The 19,428-nt window shown below is 59.5% G+C and overlaps 2 protein-coding genes across 4 annotated transcripts in view; one reads left to right on the top strand and one right to left on the bottom strand.

The window, feature by feature from the left end:
• Window positions 1-6: 6 nt before the first annotated feature.
• MAFK (MAF bZIP transcription factor K) lies at window positions 7-15,668 on the top strand. 3 transcript variants are annotated; one of them, XM_023740243.1, is made up of 3 exons: window positions 7-64; window positions 10,367-10,446; window positions 12,182-15,668. In XM_023740243.1, the coding sequence occupies exons 2-3, from the start codon at window positions 10,411-10,413 to the stop codon at window positions 12,614-12,616; spliced, it is 471 nt and encodes a 156-aa protein (XP_023596011.1). In that variant the 5' UTR covers window positions 7-64; window positions 10,367-10,410; the 3' UTR covers window positions 12,617-15,668. The 3 variants fall into 3 exon arrangements, with proteins under 3 accessions (XP_023596011.1, XP_004385986.2, XP_023596010.1); XM_004385929.2 differs by lacking the exon at window positions 7-64 and having other exon boundaries at window positions 9,951-10,446; XM_023740242.1 differs by lacking the exons at window positions 7-64; window positions 12,182-15,668 and adding an exon at window positions 11,670-11,780 and having other exon boundaries at window positions 9,951-10,446.
• Window positions 15,669-16,478: 810 nt separating this feature from the next.
• The window catches only part of TMEM184A (transmembrane protein 184A), a 5,264-nt gene continuing 2,314 nt past the window's right edge, over window positions 16,479-19,428 (bottom strand). The window contains exons 5-8 of the mRNA XM_023740269.1: window positions 19,337-19,428; window positions 19,010-19,179; window positions 18,335-18,523; window positions 16,479-17,512 (exon numbers count right to left, since the gene is read on the bottom strand). Of these exons, the coding sequence (XP_023596037.1) occupies window positions 17,286-17,512; window positions 18,335-18,523; window positions 19,010-19,179; window positions 19,337-19,428 (678 nt within the window). The 3' untranslated portion in view covers window positions 16,479-17,285. The remainder of the gene's footprint in view (window positions 17,513-18,334; window positions 18,524-19,009; window positions 19,180-19,336) is intronic.

The raw sequence follows: 19,428 nt of genomic DNA, 5'->3' as shown, positions 1-19,428 counted from the left end.
GGACCGCGAGGGAGCGCGAGAGCGAGCAGAGCGCGAGCCCGCGCGTCCCCCGCGCAACGCCCAGGTGAGTCGCGGTCGGGGGCGCGGGGCGGGGGCGCAGGGTGGGGGCGTGGTGCAGTCCAGCCGGCCGCTGAGTCATCGTCCGCCGCGGACACTCCCGCCCGAGGCCATATGCCCGCGTGGCCCTGTCCCGCACCTGCCGTCAGGTGTCCGCGCGCCCGGAGAGGCCCTGCGCTGGGTGGGCCGGGCCACGCGGGCCATGGGGGCTTCCGCGCGGGCTCCTCCTCTGGCGGCACCTCGCGGGCTCTGGGTCACCTGGTACAGAGAAATGGGTCGCCTGCGCCCTCGGGGCTGGGCGAGGTCGCCCCCCAACTTTCCACGTGCCGTCTAGCGCCCGGGCCGAGAGCAGAGGTGGACTTGGAAGAGGGTCCGGGGATCACCCGGAATCAAGGCGGCTTCTGTGGCCGTCCCGGCAGCCTCTGCGCACCCACTCACCTGCCTTACCTGTTTCACTTTCCAGGTCTGCTCCCAGGCAGAAAGGCCGGGGCACAAATAAACTGCCACGTGCTAGACAGCGCGTGAGCCGGTCGAGGGCGGGGGCGCCCCGCAGCGGGGGTGGCGGGCCGACTTGGGGTGCGTATATTTACATAGCCGCTTCCGCTCCGTGGGAGCCGGATTAATTTGTGCTCCGTCTCCCCCTGGCGAGGCTATGAAGCCTGCCCCTGCAGTCACTTCCGACCCGTGATGGGAAGTGCTCCGGCCCAGTGGCTGGACCGACACGCTGCGGGAGCGCGGGGGGCTTACCCGAAGTGAGGAGAGGAATGAGGAACTGACCTACCAGGGGCACCCCAAGGGCGGCTTTGGTATGAAGTTTTGGGTTGCACAAGGGGTGGAGGGACAGGGTGGCAGGTGCCAGCTGCCAGTCTTGGGGAGCTATGTCACTTTGCCCATACCCATTCTCCAGGTCTCATTTTTCTCATCTGTGCATTAGATCTCTTCCAACTCTAAAGGCGCTAGCTCTTGTGTGATTCTGCCGAGTTCCGGAGACAGATACGTGTTCCTCATTCTTTTTCAAGGAGCCCTGGTGGCAAAACAGTTAAATGTTTGGCTGCTGACGGAAAGGTCAGCAGTTCAAACTTACCCAGTGGCTCCACAAAAGAAAGACCTGTCGATCTACTCCTGTAAAAATTTCAGACTAGGAAACCCCGTGGGGCAGTTCTACTCTGTCACACAGGGTCATTGTGAATCAGAATCTAACAACAACTTTCTTCTACGAACCTTCTCCAGGACCTCGGAAGTGGGACACGAAATCAAACATGAATTAAGAGAGCCCTGACCCCTTCCGTGGGTCTGTTCTTGAATTAGGTCTCCTCTGGAGAAGGCAAATCATTTTGCCCTCCACCTGCTAGTGTATTCTCACCTCTTGTTGTGGAGAGGTCTTTTTACCACGGGAAAACTTTCCTGCGTTCGCAGGGCAGCTCATGTTTGGGGCTGCTGGAGGTTTCTGCGCTCTCTGTGTTAATGATTACGCTGTTGACTTTTCACGCAGCTCTTGTAGCCAAGCAGAAATTGGATCTTCCTCTTAGCAATTCATTCAGCAATTGAGGAACCATCAGGCACCCTTCTTGTGCCAGGTGCCTGGCCTCAGGAAGCACCCCATAACTCAACCCCCCAGCACAATTCTATGTAGTGGAAATACTTAGGTTTTCAGGGGTGTGTGTGGTTTGGCTTGGACACAGTCCTTCCTTTTTTTATTTGATCAGTATGAGCTGTAGAACTCTCCTGGCAGCACTGATGAGGCTTGGATGCTATAGTGATCATTGCAAAGAACATCTTGATAAAACACAGAGGTGGCTTGATGTCTCTACAGCCCAGCCTTCTCCAAGCCTAATGATTTTTAAGGGGATGGTTATGGCAGAGGGGTCTGTAGTTGTTGTTTTGTCACGTCGATTCTGACTTGTAGTAACCTCATGGAACAGAGTAGAACTGCCCCATAGGGTTTCCTTGGCTGTAATCTTTACAGGAGCAGATCACCAGGTCTTTTGTCCAGTGGAGTGGCTAGTAAGTTCAAGCCACCGACCTTTCAGTTAGCAGCCAAGCACTTAACCATTACGAAACCAGGACTCCTTAGAGAGGAATCTCACACACCCGTTGTCATCGAGTCGATTCTGACCCATAGCGACCCTGTAGGACAGAGTAGAACTGCCCCCATAGAGTTTCCAAGGAGCAGCTGGTGAATAGAGAGAGGTCTAGAGCTTTTAAAAGAGCATTCCTTCAGGTGGATGGGTGGGGTCTGGGAAGTTGTAGGTGGGCTGTGCAGGGGGGTGGGCTGCCACCTAAGACCTCTTGCATTGGGGGTAGCTAACGTGATTCATGAGAAAGGCTTCCCTGCTTACGTAATGTGATAGGAATGTTTTAGAGTTGACCTTGGTGGTGAGAGTCTGCTTTTATAACTTAAAACTAGACCTGTCATTATTCTAAAATAAAATGTTTATTATAACAATACTCCCAAACTAGCCTTCTCCTCGGCACACTTTTGCCTTCTGTACTCAGCCTCGCACGGGCTTCAAGGGGCTGGTCCCAAGCTCAGACATGCTCGCTTTCAAGGTGGTCACTAAAAATGGGCATTGAACCAAGGACACTGGGGAAGTCAGTTTCTACCGAGCGAGCGCCAGGGCTTGCTGCGTACCAGCCATCTCTCCGGCCCTGTGAGGCTGCTTCTGGGTTAGGTCACTTTCCAGATCACTCTTTGTCCACCTTGGCTCAGGCCGTAGCTCTCTGGGCTCTGGGATAGCGGCGGCAGTGCTTGTTTACAACCTTGGGCAGCCAGCACTCTCTGCCACCCAGACCTGGATGAAGCCGTGCCCGTCGGCCTGGCTGTTTCTGAGTCTAAAGGTTCCTGGAGTGAACTTTCTGGGTTTCGAGTCCAGTCCGCATGGGACATGGTTCTCTGGCCAGCTGGGAGAATTCTCTGCGTAGCTGCTCCTCCGAGCAGTAAACAGTGACTCACCCCGTTCCCGCCCTTCCCGCCCTCCGCGAATGGAAGATGCATTGCTCCGGTATTTACTTTTGCTTTTTATAAGTCACAGGCTCACGCTTCCTCTTTCTGGCCGACTCAGGAAATTGAAAGTGTTGTAGGCTTTTAGAGCAGGTAGAGAAGGACATGGAGGGTCACACAGCCCCCCTCCCACCCCTACTCTTACGCCAGGAAGCTGAAGCCCAGAGTGGTGGCTGAAAGTCCTGTGCCGGTGGTCTGCTGCCTGTTGCGCTATCTGGGTGTCCTCGGGCAGGGAGGGTGGGGATACAGCCCCTCTCCCAGTTCTTGCTTGCCTTGCCGGAGCGCCCCCCTGCCCTTCACTGCAGAGCCATGTGCCTGTTTGCTTATTCAGCAGACCTGTATTCATGGCTTGGACCTGCCTCCTAGGAGTTGGGAGGGGTGGGGGCCCCGGTGCTCCCAGCTTTGTGGAGCTCACAGTCCAGGGACTGACAGCCTTGTCCACAGAAGGATTCCATTCTGCTCAGGAGAGGGCACCTGCCTACTGGGGTGGGGTGGGGGGTGAGCGTTGCGGGGGATTTCTAGAAGTTAGGCAAGGGTAGGGGACAAGGGAGGTATGGGAACCTTCCAGGGATGGAGCGCAGAAGTAGGGGAGCACCTGGTGCAGGCTGGTGGCTGTATGGAGCCAGAAGTGGGGACTGGAAGTGGCAACAGGGGGCCTAGGTAGTGGGGTACTCGGGAGGGGTTCTGGCCAGAGGGTCCCTCTGCCTGCCTGGGGGGCTGCAATGGAGGGGCCACAGCCAGTGAAAGAGTCAGATCCAGCACGGCCGTGGTCCAGGCAAGCGAGAGGAGGCCTAGCCTGGGAGTTGCTGCAGGGTGGAGGGAAATAGGAGTTGTTGTTAGCTGCTGTCGAGTCCGCTCCGATTCATGGTGACCCCATGCTAGGAAACTCTGCCCAGTCCTGCCCCATCCCTGTGATTGGTTGCAGATCGGACTGTTGTGATTCACAGGGCTTTCATTGGCTCATTCTCAGAAGTAGATCACCAGACCTTTCTTCCTAGTCTGTCATAGTCTGGAAGCTCTTCTGAAACCTGTTCATCATCATAGGAACACACAGACTTCTACTGGCAGGTGGGTCATGGCTGCGCATGAAGTGCATTGGCTGGGAATTGAACCCAGGTCTTCTGTGTGGAAAGCAAGAATTCTACCACTGAACCACCACTGCCCTCAAATGGGAGATAGTAGCCCTAGTGGTCAGGGTGTGGTCAGCAGGTGGGTGTGGCAGGCATACTGTTTTCAGCATGGATGCCAGGCTGCGGGCCAAGCCTGGGATACAGAAGACAGAGGCCAGGAGGGGAAGAGGATGTTGCCTCTGGGGCCACAGGTCTTCCCAGAGGGCACCCGGAGAGGGGAAGTGGAGGCTGGGAGCTGGTTGAGATTGGCTGGTAGGGGGCCAGGAGGACAGGGGATGCGCTGAGACAGAAACCAGAAGGTGTGGGGAATGGGGGACTGGGGCTGAGCCTGAAGCAGGGTAGGGGGCCGGGGACAGGAGCCTGGGTGGAGGGGCATAGTGTTGCCTGCTGTTGCCCCAGCAGCTGCCTGAGTCACCCTTGAGTGCAGCCAGGATGACACAGCTTCCCTCGGACTGTAAGTGCAAGGTGACTAGACGTCCTCCAGCTTTAGACAGGCATGCTGCAGGGGCCGCCAGCCAGTCCGCTATCGGGCAGGGTGCTGGAGGAACACCCAGTGGGGGCGTAGGGAGCGGAGCAGCACGTTGAGCCTGGGTGTCTTGGGGGATGATGAGGCCTCCTGCCCTGGGACCCCACCTGTAGAGGGCTTGTTTGCTGGATGACCTGGGGCTGCACTTATCTAACCAGGGACTGTGGGGTGCTGGGCTGTGCATCTCGGCTTGAGGTCACCTCTGAAGAGGCGCCCACGTCCCAGGAGCAGAGTAGACTAAGCTTTTGCGGTGTCTGATCCTGTGTATCTGCAGTGCGTGAGGCCAGTGTCCTGGGCCACCTAGGGTTTGCACCTGTTCCTCTGGGCTCGTAGGCCTCCAAGAGGGCTTTCTGGAAGAAGTTAGAGCAAGGGTTGGGGAGAGGGTGCCCCCAGTGAATGGAGTGCTGAAGTGGGGCCGACGCCTCCTCAGCCTCCCACCCCTCCACCTTTCCCGAGTCTGATGTCACTGGGTGGGAAAGGGGAGCCCCCATCCCATGTTTATCAGACTGGTTGGGGGCATGGGATGAAGCAGGGGGACGCTTGTGGTCAACCAAGTGCCTGGAGTTCCAGCTGTCACTCATCCGACACGTGTCCGCCATGTGAGGCTGCAGATACAGCCTGAATGAGATGGGGTCGATCCTGCCCTCGTGTGACTCAGTCTAGTGCAATGGTTTCATCTGGGCAAGAATTAGAATCCTTTGAAACCTTGTAAGCCCTTCTTCCCTCCCAGACAGTATAAGCCTGCTCCGGTTACCCACCCAATCTGGAGTATAGGGAAAGCGTTACCCTTTGGCCTTGAGCACGTGTCCTCTCACCTGCTGTGCTGCTGGCATGGTGAGAAGCGGGGTACTACTTGCAGGGGATCCAGAGTGGGGGGACCTAGAACTTTCCCCACTCCCAGACAGGCTGCATCGGTGAATATTTACTGGAGTTAACAAAAAAACAGTTGCCATAGAGTTGACCCTGACTCATGGTGACCCTACATGTGTCAGAGTAGAACTGTACTCTATAGGGTTTTTGGGGACTTTTTGGAAGTAAATTGCCAGGCCTTTCTTCTGAGGCGTCTCTGGGTAGACTCAAACCCCCAACCTTTCAGTTAGCAGCTGAGCATGTTGACCATTTGCACCACCCGGGGGCTCCGCTGGAGTTGACCAAAACCTGTTGCCGTTGAGTCGATTCTGACCCATAGCAACCCTAGAGGACAGAGTGGAACTTCCTGATAGCATTTACAATGAGCGGCTGGTAGATTTGAACTGCTGACCTTTTGGTTAACAGCTGTACCACTTACCCACTGCGTGGCTGTACTTGACAAGGGGTCTGAAATTGCCATCCCCTATTGGAAAGGGCAGCCCCACGACTGTTTAACCTTCTCTGTCCCCGGGATGCCCAGGGTATTCTAGAATGCATCCCTTGAGCAGTTTGCCTCTCCTGGACAGAGCAGAGGGGGACGCAGGCCCTGCAATCTGCATTCTCGGCCAGGACGCGGAGGTGGCTCCCTTGGCCCCATATGTGTTTGAAACTCTGCAGCCGCCAGAGTCAGACTCCATCCACGGCCATGTGTGTGTTTCCTTTTCTCTTAGAGGAAATGACTTTTCCTGTTGAACTTTGTTTAGCTGTACTTCAAGGTGACATTTCTGGTTTTCGGTTAAACATTTAACCTCGTCAGCTAACAGAAAAAGAGCCACCTAAAAGGTATGAACAGTCCCTAGGTGGTGCAAACAGTTAAGTGCTCAGTTGCTAACCGAAAGGTTGGGTGGTTTGAACCCACCCAGTGGCTCCACTGGAGAAAGACCTGGCAATCTGCTCCAGTAAAGATTAAAACACCTGTTGCTGTCCAGTCGGACCAACTCATAGTGACCCCATGTGACAGAGTGGAAACCCATAGGGTTTCCAAGGCTGTAATCTTATGGAAGTAGGTTGCCACATTTTTCTCCAGTGAAGCAGTTCGTGGGTTCAAACCGCCGAGCTGTTAGCAGCTGAGCACTTAACCATTGCACCACAAGTGCTCCTTAAACTCTTTCTTACACATACTAAATTCTTCTCCAAACCCCTTTCAAAAAGCCAGCTGTCCTTTTTCTTCCTAGTGATGTTTGAAGTGATTTTAGGTCACTAACCAGTAGCCAGTTGCTATCGAGTTACCTCCAACTCACGACAACCCCACGTGTAGAGAGTACAACGGTGCTCTCTGCAGGGGTCTCAGTGGCTGGTTTTCTGAGAGTCCAGGAACAGAGAGCAGCAGGTCAGCCACAGTACTCCTCTTGTGAGCTTAGTGGACAGGCAGGCCTGGTACTGTTATCACCCTTATCCAGAATACACAGAATAAACGTGGAGTATTGACCTGCTGCTCTCTGTTCCTAGACCCCAAACCCCAAGGGCAGGAAGGAAGCACCGGAGCGGCAGGGCCTAGAGCGGCAACCTTACAGGCTGTCCCACCTTGGCCAGGCCCTGCCTCGGCTACAAGCCTCCATGAGGGCTGGGCTGCCGAGGAGTCGGTGGGCGAGGGACGGCCACGTGGTCCCAGGAGCCCAGGTTTCTTCTACCTCTTGGTCAATATGCTGCCGGCCAAGCTGGTTTCCGTCGCTGAAGTGGAGTCCTGATTCACCTGTTTTATGAGAGGAGTCCCCACATGGTGTAAACGGTTCACGCGCTCAGCTGCTAACTGAAAGGTTGGCGGTTTGAATTCACCCAGAGGCACCTCAGAAGAAAGACCTGGTGATCTACTTCCAAAAAATCAGCCACTGAGAACCCTATGGAGCACAGTTCTACTCTGACACACAGGGAGTTGCAGTGAGTCGGAATCAACTCCATGGCAACTGGTGGTGGTGGTGGTGGTTTTCTGAGTGGAGAGTGGGCATGAGGTCTCCTTCTGCCTTGGGGACCTCTCTATCCCCGCCCCACTCCCGGCCCTGGCAGCACACGCAGGCCTCTGGTTCCTAGGAGGGGCCTCCAGGGTAGGCCTGCCCTCTGGAGCTGGGGGACTGATAGGGGTGGCAGGTGTGGTCCAGGGGTGGGAGTCCCAACTGGAGGACCCTTGGGGGCTGGGTGGAATCCTGGAGTGCCTTCATTTCAACACCCTTGTTTCTTGGAAGAGGGTGCGTTTCGTCCTGGGTAGCCAGCGCACAGTCTGCTGGTGCCAGGAGCATTGCACTTTCCACTCAAAGCTTCTGGACCCAAATCTCCCCTTCTGGAGGGGTCGGTGGGTGGGAGGTGTGACACCACATGTGTCCCGGAGTCACCGCGTCAGGTGTCAGTGCTGTGGCAAGCAACAGTGTCTCATTGTTTTGTTATTCTCCAATCTTGTCGCCTTTCGAGGTAGCCACAGCTACCACCTCTTTCTGTAGTCAGTTCCCCCAGTTTTATTCTTATGTTAAACAGTTGAGGAATTGGGGTCCCAGAGCTCTGGAGGGTTCCCCAAGCTCCCCACCCCCAGTGGGGCTCTATCTGGGTGTCCCCTCATTATAGAAGGAGGCGCCGCTCCCTCTCACCTGGTTGGGGGCTTCCTTCTCTCCCAGAATCCCTCACTGCCATGCCTCCTCTGGTCCAGGGGTCCTGGTCCCAGAAGCTGGGGGGCAGGCGAGGAGGGTCTGCACAGGGACGTGGTCCTGGCTGAGGAAGGGGCTGGCCGATCCCCTGGGGAGGGGCTGCCAGTGCCCTGTGACGGTGGGCGGGGGTCACATCCTGTGTGTCTTGATGACCTCATGGGGCCCGGGCCTTCGCAGTCCAATTCCCACAGTGGGGTGTGTCAAGGGAAGGCCCAGACCAGACTGTCCTCCCTGGCCCGGCTGGGCTTTTGGGGTGACCGTCCTGGGCCCTAGGGGTGCAGAGGTGTCTGCCTGGCTGGCAGGCATGACCCATGCCCCTCTCATTCCGGAGCGGGGCTGAGCAGTGGCTTCGCGGTGGGCGGGCGGCTCTGTGGGAATGTGCCCTCTGTAAACAGCGGTGACTCACAACATAGCTATGGCCCGGCCCTGGGCGCTGACGTGATCCTGTGAGCTGGAGCCAGCTAAAGGGAAAGTTTCCCAGGGGCTCCTTGTGGCCTCCTGACCTTTGGCCCCAGGCGAGAGGCCACAGGCACCTGCCGGTCCTCTCAAGTGATGATAGGGTTGGCTGACTCCCTGCCAGGTCACCCCACGGCTGCTGCTCCTGTCTGGGGCAGCCTCCCCCTTGGAGGCTCTGTCCTTCCTTCCTGGGCACCCCGGAGCTCCAGGAGCGTCATCCACCCAGGCCTGGGGTAAACACCCCAGTGGGAGCAGCTAATGGGAGGTTTAGAGGAAGGTATGTGGATGGGAGGTGATCACTGTCGTCACTGGAGGGGCCGGGCTTACCTGTGGTCTGGGACATCAAGGGGTGGGGGGCATCCTGGTGACTTCCCAGTCAGGGCGTCTGGAGGGTGGGGTGCTGGAACCCTGTCTCACGTTTGCAGCCTCTGGAAGGGGCTGGTGGGCCTTGATAGAGGGGGGATTTCGGCCCCAGGGACTCACTATCCTCTTCCTGGGGCTACAAGGGGGCGGTTGAGGCAGGGAGGGTGGGTGATGGGTCACCCACCCCTTCCGGCCTCTGCGCAGCTCTGTCTCCTGGGCCGAGGACCCCTTCTCTCCACACGTCCCCCTGACACGCTCTCTGCTTGGTCTCTGTCCTCCCCGTGTTGGGGACATTAGGGACCCCAGTCCCATCAGCCAGGCTGACGGTGTGCCCTCTAGCCTCTCCCCCAGCTACGGGCCATGGATGGGTCTGTTCACCATCTGCCGACCTTGGGTACCCCTTGCAGACGTGACCCGCCATCCTCCTTGTACTGGGCTTCTCTGTCGCCATGGAGACCACAGGGGCTGGCTCCATTCCCAAGGTCACCATGGCAACTATGGGAGGGAGCTGTGCCCAGGACGCTTTGGCTGGGTTTTCATGAATGATTAGAATGTGTGACACAGTGCCGACAAGCGGATGGGGTGGCGGGCGGCGGGGACGCCAGACGGAGCCTCTGGGTGCAGTGAGGCAGCGGCTGCTCCACCGCCGCCCGAGGTCTCGAGCTGCAGCCCTCAAGACCCTTCTGCTGGTGGGGCGGCCTGGCGGTCAGCGCAAGCCCAGCCCACTGGCCTGTACTCCTCAGGGTCACGGTGTACCTGCAGCTGGGGTGCAGGTGGTGATGTGACAGCTGCAGTGCCTAGGGCAGTGGTAGGTGTCTGTGGGCTGGCGGAGGTGGAGGCAGGGCTGGGGCAGGGGCCAGCATCCAGGTGGCCAGGCGGGGGTCTGTTGCAGGGGTGGCAGTGCTCTGGGGAGTGTGGGTGACATTCCAGGAGTGGTACATGGTGGCTGCTTTGCCTCCACGGCGGGCGCCCTGGCTTCCCACATGGCTGGCAGGGCCTTGCACGGAGGAGCCAGGACAGGAAGCAATAATTGCTACGGTGGGGGTCCTACCCCTGGTGCCCCTGCAGGCCTGGCAGGGAGGGGCCTCTGCAAGGGCCGAGGGAGATGGTGCCCTGTCCTGGTGTGGGGCTCTGAGCCGTTGTCAGCGTCGCTGGGCAACACTGGATGGCGCTGAACGTCTCGGGAGTGGACGGCACCTCTGCCTGGGGGCCACTGAGACTGCTGGCCTCGTGCTCCTGGGCCCGCCAGGCTTGTGGGCTGGTTTTGACATTATCTTCCGTGTTTCTCCAGTGACAGTTTCCAAGCAGTTCTGTCCTGGTGACTGTGCCCAGGTTATGACGACTAATCCCAAACCGAACAAGGCGTTAAAGGTGAGGCGGGGGTGGGGCGGGGGTGCTGGTTCTAGATGCCCTGTCACTGCCCGGGGTCCCGGGGTGGGGGGTCAGCCCCAGGGCTACTACCCAGGGTCACAAGTGGGGTCATGGGCGGGGTCAACTGCAGGGTCACTGTCCAGGGTCATAGGGTCACAGGCGGGGTCAGCCCCCAGGGTCACAGTCTAGGATCATGGGTGGGATCACAGGCAGGGTCAGCCCCAGGGTCACTGTCCAGGGCCCCCAGCAGGGTCAGCCCCAGGGTCACTGTCCAGGGCCCCCAGCAGGGTCAGCCCCAGGGTCACTGTCCAGGGCCCCCAGCAGGGTCAGCCCCAGGGTCACTGTCCAGGGTTCCCAGCAGGGTCAGCCCCAGGGTCACTGTCCAGGGTTCCCGGCAGGGTCAGCCCCAGGGTTACTGTCCAGTTCCCCCAGCAGGGTCAGCCCCAGGGTTACCATCCAGGGTCCCAGGCTGTGTCAGCCCCAGCATCATCGGTGGGGTCACAGACTGGATCAGCCCCAGGGTGACTGTCAGTGCCAGCCTTAGGATCATGGATGGGTCTCAGGCAGGCTCAGCCACTGAGCCCAGTCTCTCCCGGGCTGACGATCACCTCCCTTGCTGCTTTTGGAGTATGACTCAGTGAGCCCCGCAGTCAGGCCAGGGGACGACCAGGTGGGGAAGATGTTGTCAAGGAGAGGTGGGTGACCGGTTTGGGGGCCTGACATCTAGGGAGGTGACTCCCAGGCAGAAGGCATGGTGGGGATGCGGCCTGGCTTCTGATGCACTCACCACCTCCTGCTCCTGGGTGTGTGCAGAGCGGCCCCGTGTCTTCCAGAGCCACCCAGCCAGAAGCTGTGAACTTGGGTGCCCCAGGCTTGAGGGCCAGGCTCTGTCTGCACCGAGTGCCGGCCGCATCCCTGTGCCTTCTCAGCCTCTGGGCAGCGAGTGACCGGAGGCTCTCGGGTCTCAGGGCCTGGCAGAGCTGGGGCCAGTGAGAGGCCTCTCTGTGGGCCATGGGTTGTGCCCCTATACCCACCGGTGGGAGGGGAAGGGGTCGCACAGCCCCTGCCTTGTCAGAGCCACGTAAGCGCAGAAGGGTCCCAGGTTGGCACACATGTGGCCTCCATCCTGTTGAGTTTGGGGGACAGACAGCCACCAGGAATCACCACAGCTGGGGGAGCCCCAGGCCTCTTTTCTCGTGACAGCTCATCCTGCCCCCATTTAGAGAATGGCAGCGGGGACTGTGGGTACCGTATCAGGGCCGTCACACCACATGAGCCCACGAGGTCTCTTCTCACTGAGGGAGAGAGGATGGCCTCGTCCAGGCTGACAAGGTTAGCGCTGGGTTCAGTGGGCCCTCTGCCTCTGGCAGCCAGGTCCTCAACCACTGTGATGCTCAGCGTCACTGTGCAGACCCCCAAGTGACCCACAAGGCCCCCGCCCGCCCTGCTCACCCTACACGCAGACCCCAGGTGGCCCGTGGGGCTCCCGTGCCCCACTCACCCCATATATAGGCCCCCAGATGCCCCGTGGGGCCCCTGCCCACCACCTGCCCTGCCCACCCCATTTGCACTGTGCAGACTCCCAGGTGAGCCAGGGGGCCCCTGCTCACCCCACGTGCAGACGCCAGGTGACCCACGGGGCCCCTGCCCACCCAACTCACCTCACATGCGGACCCATAGGTGACCCACGTGCTCCCCCCTCCCCCCACCTAGCTCACCCTTTGTGCCCGCGCAGGTCAAGAAGGAGGCAGGCGAGAACGCGCCGGTGCTCAGTGATGATGAGCTGGTGAGCATGTCGGTGCGGGAGCTGAACCAGCACCTGCGTGGCCTCACCAAGGAGGAGGTGACGCGGCTGAAGCAGCGGCGGCGCACACTCAAGAACCGCGGCTACGCAGCCAGCTGCCGCATCAAGCGGGTGACACAGAAGGAGGAGCTGGAGCGGCAGCGCGTGGAGCTGCAGCAGGAGGTGGAGAAGCTGGCCCGTGAGAACAGCAGCATGCGGCTGGAGCTCGATGCCCTGCGTGCCAAATACGATGCCCTGCAGACCTTCGCCCGCACTGTGGCCCGTGGCCCTGTGGCACCCTCCAAAGTGGCCACCACCAGTGTCATCACCATTGTCAAATCCGCTGAGCTCGCCTCCCCCTCCGTGCCCTTCTCGGCTGCATCCTAGAGCCTGGTTCAGGCGAGGGGATTGGGGGGTGGTGGGCAGGGGCTGGCGGGGTGCTAGAGGCCAGCAAGCTGGAGCACCACACTCGTGTGCCCCCCACGGGGGCCTGTGGCTGTGTCCAGTGGCCACTGACGGATTGTGTGTGTCAGGAATGTGATTGCAAGTGTGGGATGAAGTGATAGGCCCTGTGAATGTGTGTGCCACACTGTCCTCCATGCACATGGACACTCACGTGTGCTCACCTACGTGCCCACACGCACTCACATGTATATTCTTACATGTGCTCACACACACAACACAACCACATGTCCACACCCACCCACGTGCACATACATGTGCACACTCACACGTACACACACATACATGCCCCTCCCCCTTCTGGACCCTGTTGTCACTTCTCCCTGGAAGATGCATCTTTTGGGGGTCTGTCCAGTACCCATGGTCGCTCGCCATGATGTGTAGGTTGGGTACGTGAGCACTCACGCTAGGGCAGTCCCCGCTGCTGGGAGTGACGCTGGAGCCTGGAGCACAGGTGTCTTTGGGGGCAAGATGCAGGGCTCGGTCTTCCCCCCATCACGAGCACCTGCTACGCCCTCTGTCTGTCTCCCCTGCAACGCCCCAGCCCTGGGGAGGAATCCCCTCCCTGACCTGCTCAGTGCCCTGGCCTCCCTGCAGAGCACAGGGCAGCCTGTTCTTCCCTGCACTATTGCAAGACGCACTCACAGCCCTGCTGTATCCAGACGGCTCCTGGCCGCATGAGATAGATGTGGATCAGAGTCCTTGACGGGGCGGGGATTGTGTGTGTGTGCATATGTGCACGTGCCTATGTGCGTGTGGGCTGCGTGTACGTGTGTGTGCGCGCGTGCCCCGTACGTGCATGTGCGCGGCCTGCCTGCTGTCACCCAGCAGTGCAGGGTGGGCCTCGGAGCAGCCGCTTGTATGGAGGGTTCTTCAGGGCGAGGCTCCTGGGTGCATGTGGCAGAGGGTGTCACAGTGTGCTGTGAGGCTGCCCCTCTGCACTCTGGTGGCCCCGGGAAAGAGGTTGGAGTGCTCTCAGCAGTTGGTCCTAAGCAGATCCCTGGCCTTGAGCCCCTCTGTGAATGAGGACATGAGGCTCAGACACGAGAGGGCTTTTGGGGGATGGGCAGGCTGCTGCAGGCCCAAGCTGAGGAGAATGGCCCGGAGGATGCTGGTGAAGGGTGAGGAGAGGCTATTCCATATGGAGTCCTCATCGGCTGGTGATACTTGTGCCTGTGGGTGTGTGTGTGGGGGGTCAATCAGTGGGGGCCGGCTGCCAGAGAAGAGGGTGTAGGGACGACGTGGGGCAGTGGCCACTGACGGGTGCGCTGTGTGGAGGGTTCAAGGAAGTGGGTGGAGGGTGTGGGGAGAGTGAGGAGGACCCGGGGACTTTGCCAGGAAGCCCTAGCGGGTGTGACCCCGGGTTCCAGACTACCAAGAAAATGGAAGACTCTGCAACTTGGTGCTTAATTGTTGCTGAAGCCGTGAACTCATACTTTCTTCCTGGGGCTCCACAAGTTTGGGGACACTTCCTGGGCTTCTTTTCCCGGGGCCAGTGGGAGCGCTCCAGAGGGCCCTCCCTCCACCCCCCCGGCGCTTCCATACTTCCTGACTGGTGCTGCCGGCAAGGTGGGAAGAAAAGATGCCTGTCCGGGAGGAACCCCAACCTGTGGGCAATGGGTTGGGGTGAGTCCCACACAGGCCATAAGCCACCACAGGACTAGTAGAGGGGACCCTGGGCCCCGGCCCCTCAGCTCCTCATACTGCTTGGCCGGGTACCTCCTCTGCCACCACCACCAAATGAGACCCTCGAAAGCTGCCAGGCTCCTGCAAGGGGTGTCCAGATCCCTAAAGGGGTGTCCAGCTCCCTAAAGGGGAGATGGGCCCAGGGGCTGCAACTGTGTCCACCATGGGAAGGTCTCCAGGGCCCCACAGTGGACCACACTGGCCTGCAGTTCTCGAGGAGGGCCTGAGGGCATGGCTGGTACCAGGAGGCCCTGGGTTACTGCAGAGCAAAAGGCCTGGAGGGTTAAAAAAAACAAAACAAAAAAAAGCTGTTGATACCATAGCCGTGGTAGGTAATCCATATTGGATATCAGTAAGGACCATGGGAAATATTTAAAGAGAGAGAAAATATATATATAAAAATTATATACACATTTTATCATACAGATTTTTCGTAACAATTTTTTTTTCAAGTTTGATAGTGTACATCTTCGTTGGAGCAGAGCTGGCTTTTTAAGCAGGGGTGGGGGGTTGGGTGCCCTTCTCCTCCCTGGCCTCCTGCTTGCCCTTCCCAGTGGGGGCCACCACCCCGAACACCTGGCCACCCTGGCAGGGCTCTCCCTGAGGCGGCTGCAGCGGGTGCAAGCTCTCCTGTCCACCCTGGGCTCTTAGGTTCGTGCTGTCCTGGTGTGGGGCGGGGGGCCAGGCAGGGATGAGTGTTGGCTCTGGGGTGTCATTGCCCCCTTCCTGGTCTGGGTGCTGGTGCTGGAGAGGGATCCCAGCGTTTCCAAGCACAGGGTGGAGGGAGCTGCCATCGCCACCAGGGGGCACCTAGGCCCCAGGCTCCCACCGGCAGAGGGGGGCACTGGGGGAGGATGGACTGTACCCCAGGACGCTGCCACCCCTGCCAGGAAAGAAGCCAGTAGCATCTCTTGCGCTTTTCCTTCCAATCATTGAGATTTCATTGTCACGATTTTAATATATGGATTTTTTTTTTTTCTTTTAATTTAAGAACAAAGGCAATGGCCTCTGTAACGTGGGTTTGTTCCCCTTCGTCTGTTGTGCTTCCGACTTCCGGATCCTCTTCACGAAGGCAGACCCTTGCTTCCTAAAAGATAATAGGGCTCTCCCACACACCAAGTCCTCAGCACCTGTTCGTTCTGGCCGCTGTGGCTGCTCAGTAATTTCATTTCAATATTTATTTTTGTGCTGCCTTTTGTTCTAAGTTATTGAGAGCAGGCCCCGTGCTGGGGGCCTGGTCTCCTGGGCCCCCAGTCTCACCACCACCACCTAATTTATTGCTGTACATCTGCTGCCGTGACCGCTTTTGTACCTTTGCAATAAAGAGTTCTGGTTTCAGAGCCTCCTGCTTTGAGGTTGGTGCTTTGGGCTGGGCTTTGTGGGCCAAGGACCCCCATGCCTCTCCCTGATCCCAGTCACTGCCCTTGACGGGAGAGTGGGAATCTGGGTGGGTATACCTGTGAGTGGGCCCCCTAGGCTGTGAGTCGATGTCCTGATAGTCAAAGATGGAGACAGCCTGGTTCCCACCCCCAAGCATCTAGGTGGTGGGCCTCTGTTTTTCAAGGGGTAAGGCCCAGGCAGGAGCCCACTGGGACCCCTGGGCTCAGGCTTCACTGTGCACCACCCTCTTGTGGGAAACGGGGGACTGGCCATCCACTGGGCCATTTTTGCGATGAGAACACTGAGGCCAGCCTGAGTCAGACCACTTGGCAGAAGCAGGGCCTTGCTTGCTCTGCAGCCACTTCTCCTGCCCCCCCATGGGTGTACCCCTCCCCAGGCACGGTCAGGGCAGGGTAGCCAGGTGAGAGCCTGTCCTCAGCTGTCACCCACCCTCCTAGGGTGTGGCACTCAGCCTTGTGGCTTCCCTCTGTTATGTTGGACAGAAATTGGAAGGGAGGAAGGGCCATCTGTCCATGAGGTGTCACTGGAGGAGCATGCCTCGGGGGTGGCCACCTTGCCCAAGGCCAGCCTAGCCCTCTGCTGGGCTCTGTGACCTCGGGCCAGGCCCCCTCCCCAGGACTAGTATGATGGTTAGTGAGGTCGAGTGTGGGCGATTCCTGGGACTGTTCTTGGCACGGGTTGGTCAATGCCAGTTGCCCAAGGCCTTGAGGTGGTGCTGGGCCGGGTGCTCCGATCTCAAAGTCCATGCCCTTTGGCCTGCTTAAAGGAGCGGCACAGCTGACTGACTGGTTGTCAACCCCCCACGCCACAGGGTGGAAAGGGACACTCCCTTCCCCAAGCCCCAAAGACCCAGAGTACCAGGCCTTTCTCGACCACCCCACGTAAACCTGTTACTCAGGCCCCAACCCTGCAGAAACAAGCCACACACGCTGTTAGAAAGCAGGCCGTTTATACATGAATAAGCACTGTTACCTGGAAGCACTGCCCTGGATACAAAAATGGGCCCCTTCCAGACCCACGTCGTCCACCCCTCCCTGGGTGGGAGGCTACCAGGGCTCCAGAGCATGTGGTGCAGTGGGGCTTCCTTTGCTTGGCCCTCAGCGGTCACAGCAGGGCCAGCGTCCAGCTCCCACATTTCCCAGGACAGCCTGCACCTCCGGGCTCTCCCCTGTCCTCTGCAGCTGCCCTGCCTGGAGTCTGTCTGCTCCACTCACTGCAATAAGCAACCAACTCCCAGCTCTAGTGCAGCCCAGGGGGCTGCAGGGGTTGCTGTGTGAGGGACAAAGGGCCAGGCCAGCTCTTGGCCCCACAGTGATCACCTGGCGCTGATGGCCGGGGGAGCCCAGTGGTCCCCTGGCTGATGGATTTGCTTCCATGCCTCTCCTGGACTGTGGTCCCTCCAAACAGACATCCGGCCCCTAGGGGCCCCCGGCTGGCGGTAGGCTCAGGAGTTGGCCTTTGGCAAGAGGGTGGCGGGGGGGGGGTGGCCCCTCCTCCCGGAGACCCCCTATAGATCCTCAGCGGGGATCAACATCGTCTTCTCCACACCGCGGCTCCTCCTGCCCCCATCCATTGGGCCAGCGTGGGGGCCGGGCCCTGGGACCTCTTGAGTGGCCTGCTGCGTGTACTGCTGGTAGGTGGGTGAGAAGTTGTGGATAGCATCCTGCACGATGTCCTGGGGGCTCATGGTCTCCTTGAGGCCACTGGAGATGCTTACCATGGGGGCCGGGGACACTGCAGGTGGACAGTACGGCAGTCAGTGGCAGCCACTGAATTCAGGGTGCCCCTGGACGTGGGGGCCACCCTAGCTCCTCAGCCTCAGCCCTCAGGCACTGGTCTCCCAGGGCCCCAGGCTGGATCCCCCCTTCCCTCTAGCCTGGGGGGCCCTGCCACCCTTGGCCTCTCCAAGTTGGCAGATGCCCAGCAGGTCATTCACTGGACCCGGCTGCCAGCCCTGGCTTTCCAGTTGGTCTGGTCCATCGTCAGTGTGGCAGCAGCTGCCTGTCCAGGCGCCAATGACCCAACTGCTTAGGGGCCCTTGGGCTCTGACCCCTCCTCACTGTCTACCTCAGCTTTGTGCTGCCAACCTGCCTGGCTGGCTGCCCTGGACCCTTCACCTGCGGATCTCCTGCCTCAAGTCCACCCACCCAATGCTGGAAAGCCAACACAGGGCTAGGCAGGATGCCCCTGGGACGGTCACCCGTCCATCTAGTTGATATTCCCTGGGCTCCGGAAAACTGGCCCATGGCTTCCCCAGGCATTGAGTGCGTTGATGGGGGCCAGCGAGGTGTGGTGCTGAGGAGGCGAGTGACTGCCCCCCTTCTTGCCCCCATTACAAGCCACCCTTCCCTGCGCCCCTCCATCACAGACTGCCCCTCCCTCCCGCATTACTCACCTGGCCTGTCTCCATCATAGGCCACACCTCCCTCCCCTGTAAAGAGCCATCCCTGCCTGCCGCCCATCATGGTCCACTCCTCCCCCCATCACAGGCTCCTCCCTGCCCCCGTCACGGCTGCCCCCCGCCCCCCCAAGTCCCTGGCTGGCCTCCCCAGGTACCTGGTGAGTTCTCCTTTTTCTCTGAGTACACCTGGCAGGTAAAAGCGTAGCGCAGGGCGATGGAGGCGAACAGCATCTCAATGCAGATGATGAAGTTCTGGTAGCCGGCGGCCAGTGTGCCTGCACCCACCCCGATGGCCTGCACCTCAGGGATAACCTCGCACTTCTCAAGGATGGCCAGCAGCATCCCTGAGGGAGGGGTGGTTACTCAGAGGAGGCTGGAATGGGACTGACCCCAGCCAAGGCCCCCACCCCGGCTCCTGCCCAGCTGCTTCAGGGCGGCACCCCCACCCTGCAGGGTCTGCAGGGCCCTGGAACATCAGGCTCATGTGCTCCTACTCCACAGAGGGGAGTTGAAAGACAGAGGGATGGGCACCCTAAAGCCGAGGTCCTGACCCAGCAGATGCCCAGAGCTTCCGCAGGACTCACCCTCGCCCCCCTGAACTGCCCAGCGGCCTTCCTCATCTGTAGAACAGGCATTGTGTGTTCACACCTGGCCTGGGCTGGCAGGAATGGGCTTGCGACGGTCGCATCACCTCCTCCACCTCCACCCCCACCTGCCTTCACCCACCGACCACAGGCAGACGTTTGGGGGGCACTCCCACTCGCCCAGCACAGTGGGGCTGCAAGACTGGCCTGCGCTGCAGCGGGGAACCCCTGCCCTGCCACACCCACCCTGCCAGAAGGAGAGGAAGATGACAGCCTTGATGGTGAGGAACTTGAGGACGGGCTCGAAGGGGCGCAGCAGCTCGCGGGTGGCGAAGTAGAAGAGGCAGAGCGCGTAGAGGGCCAGGCTAACGGACACGTTGTAGACCAGTGTGATGTACAGGTAGCCGCTGCGGATGCTGGGGGGCGGGGTGGCAACTGGGTCAGGTGGCTGTGCCCCTGCTGCCCTCCCCACCCCACACCAGCGGCATCACCTGCTGCCCAGTGACCGCTTTCCCTCCACCCTCTGAGCTGGGGCAGTCGGTGCTGGGTCCCCCCTTAGGGCCCAGGCCTTACTTGAAGTCCCCGTCATGGTATTTGCCGAAAGCCTGCAGGACAATGGTGAGGGCAGCCATGGCGGGCTTCACGATGCAGAACTGCAGGGTGGC

This window comes from Trichechus manatus, unplaced genomic scaffold (genome assembly GCF_000243295.1).
Source record: "Trichechus manatus latirostris isolate Lorelei unplaced genomic scaffold, TriManLat1.0 scaffold00151, whole genome shotgun sequence".
Taxonomy (NCBI): Eukaryota; Metazoa; Chordata; class Mammalia; order Sirenia; family Trichechidae; genus Trichechus; species Trichechus manatus.
The sequence above is the reverse complement of the archived record's forward strand: the minus strand, read 5'-3'. Positions and strand labels throughout refer to the sequence as shown.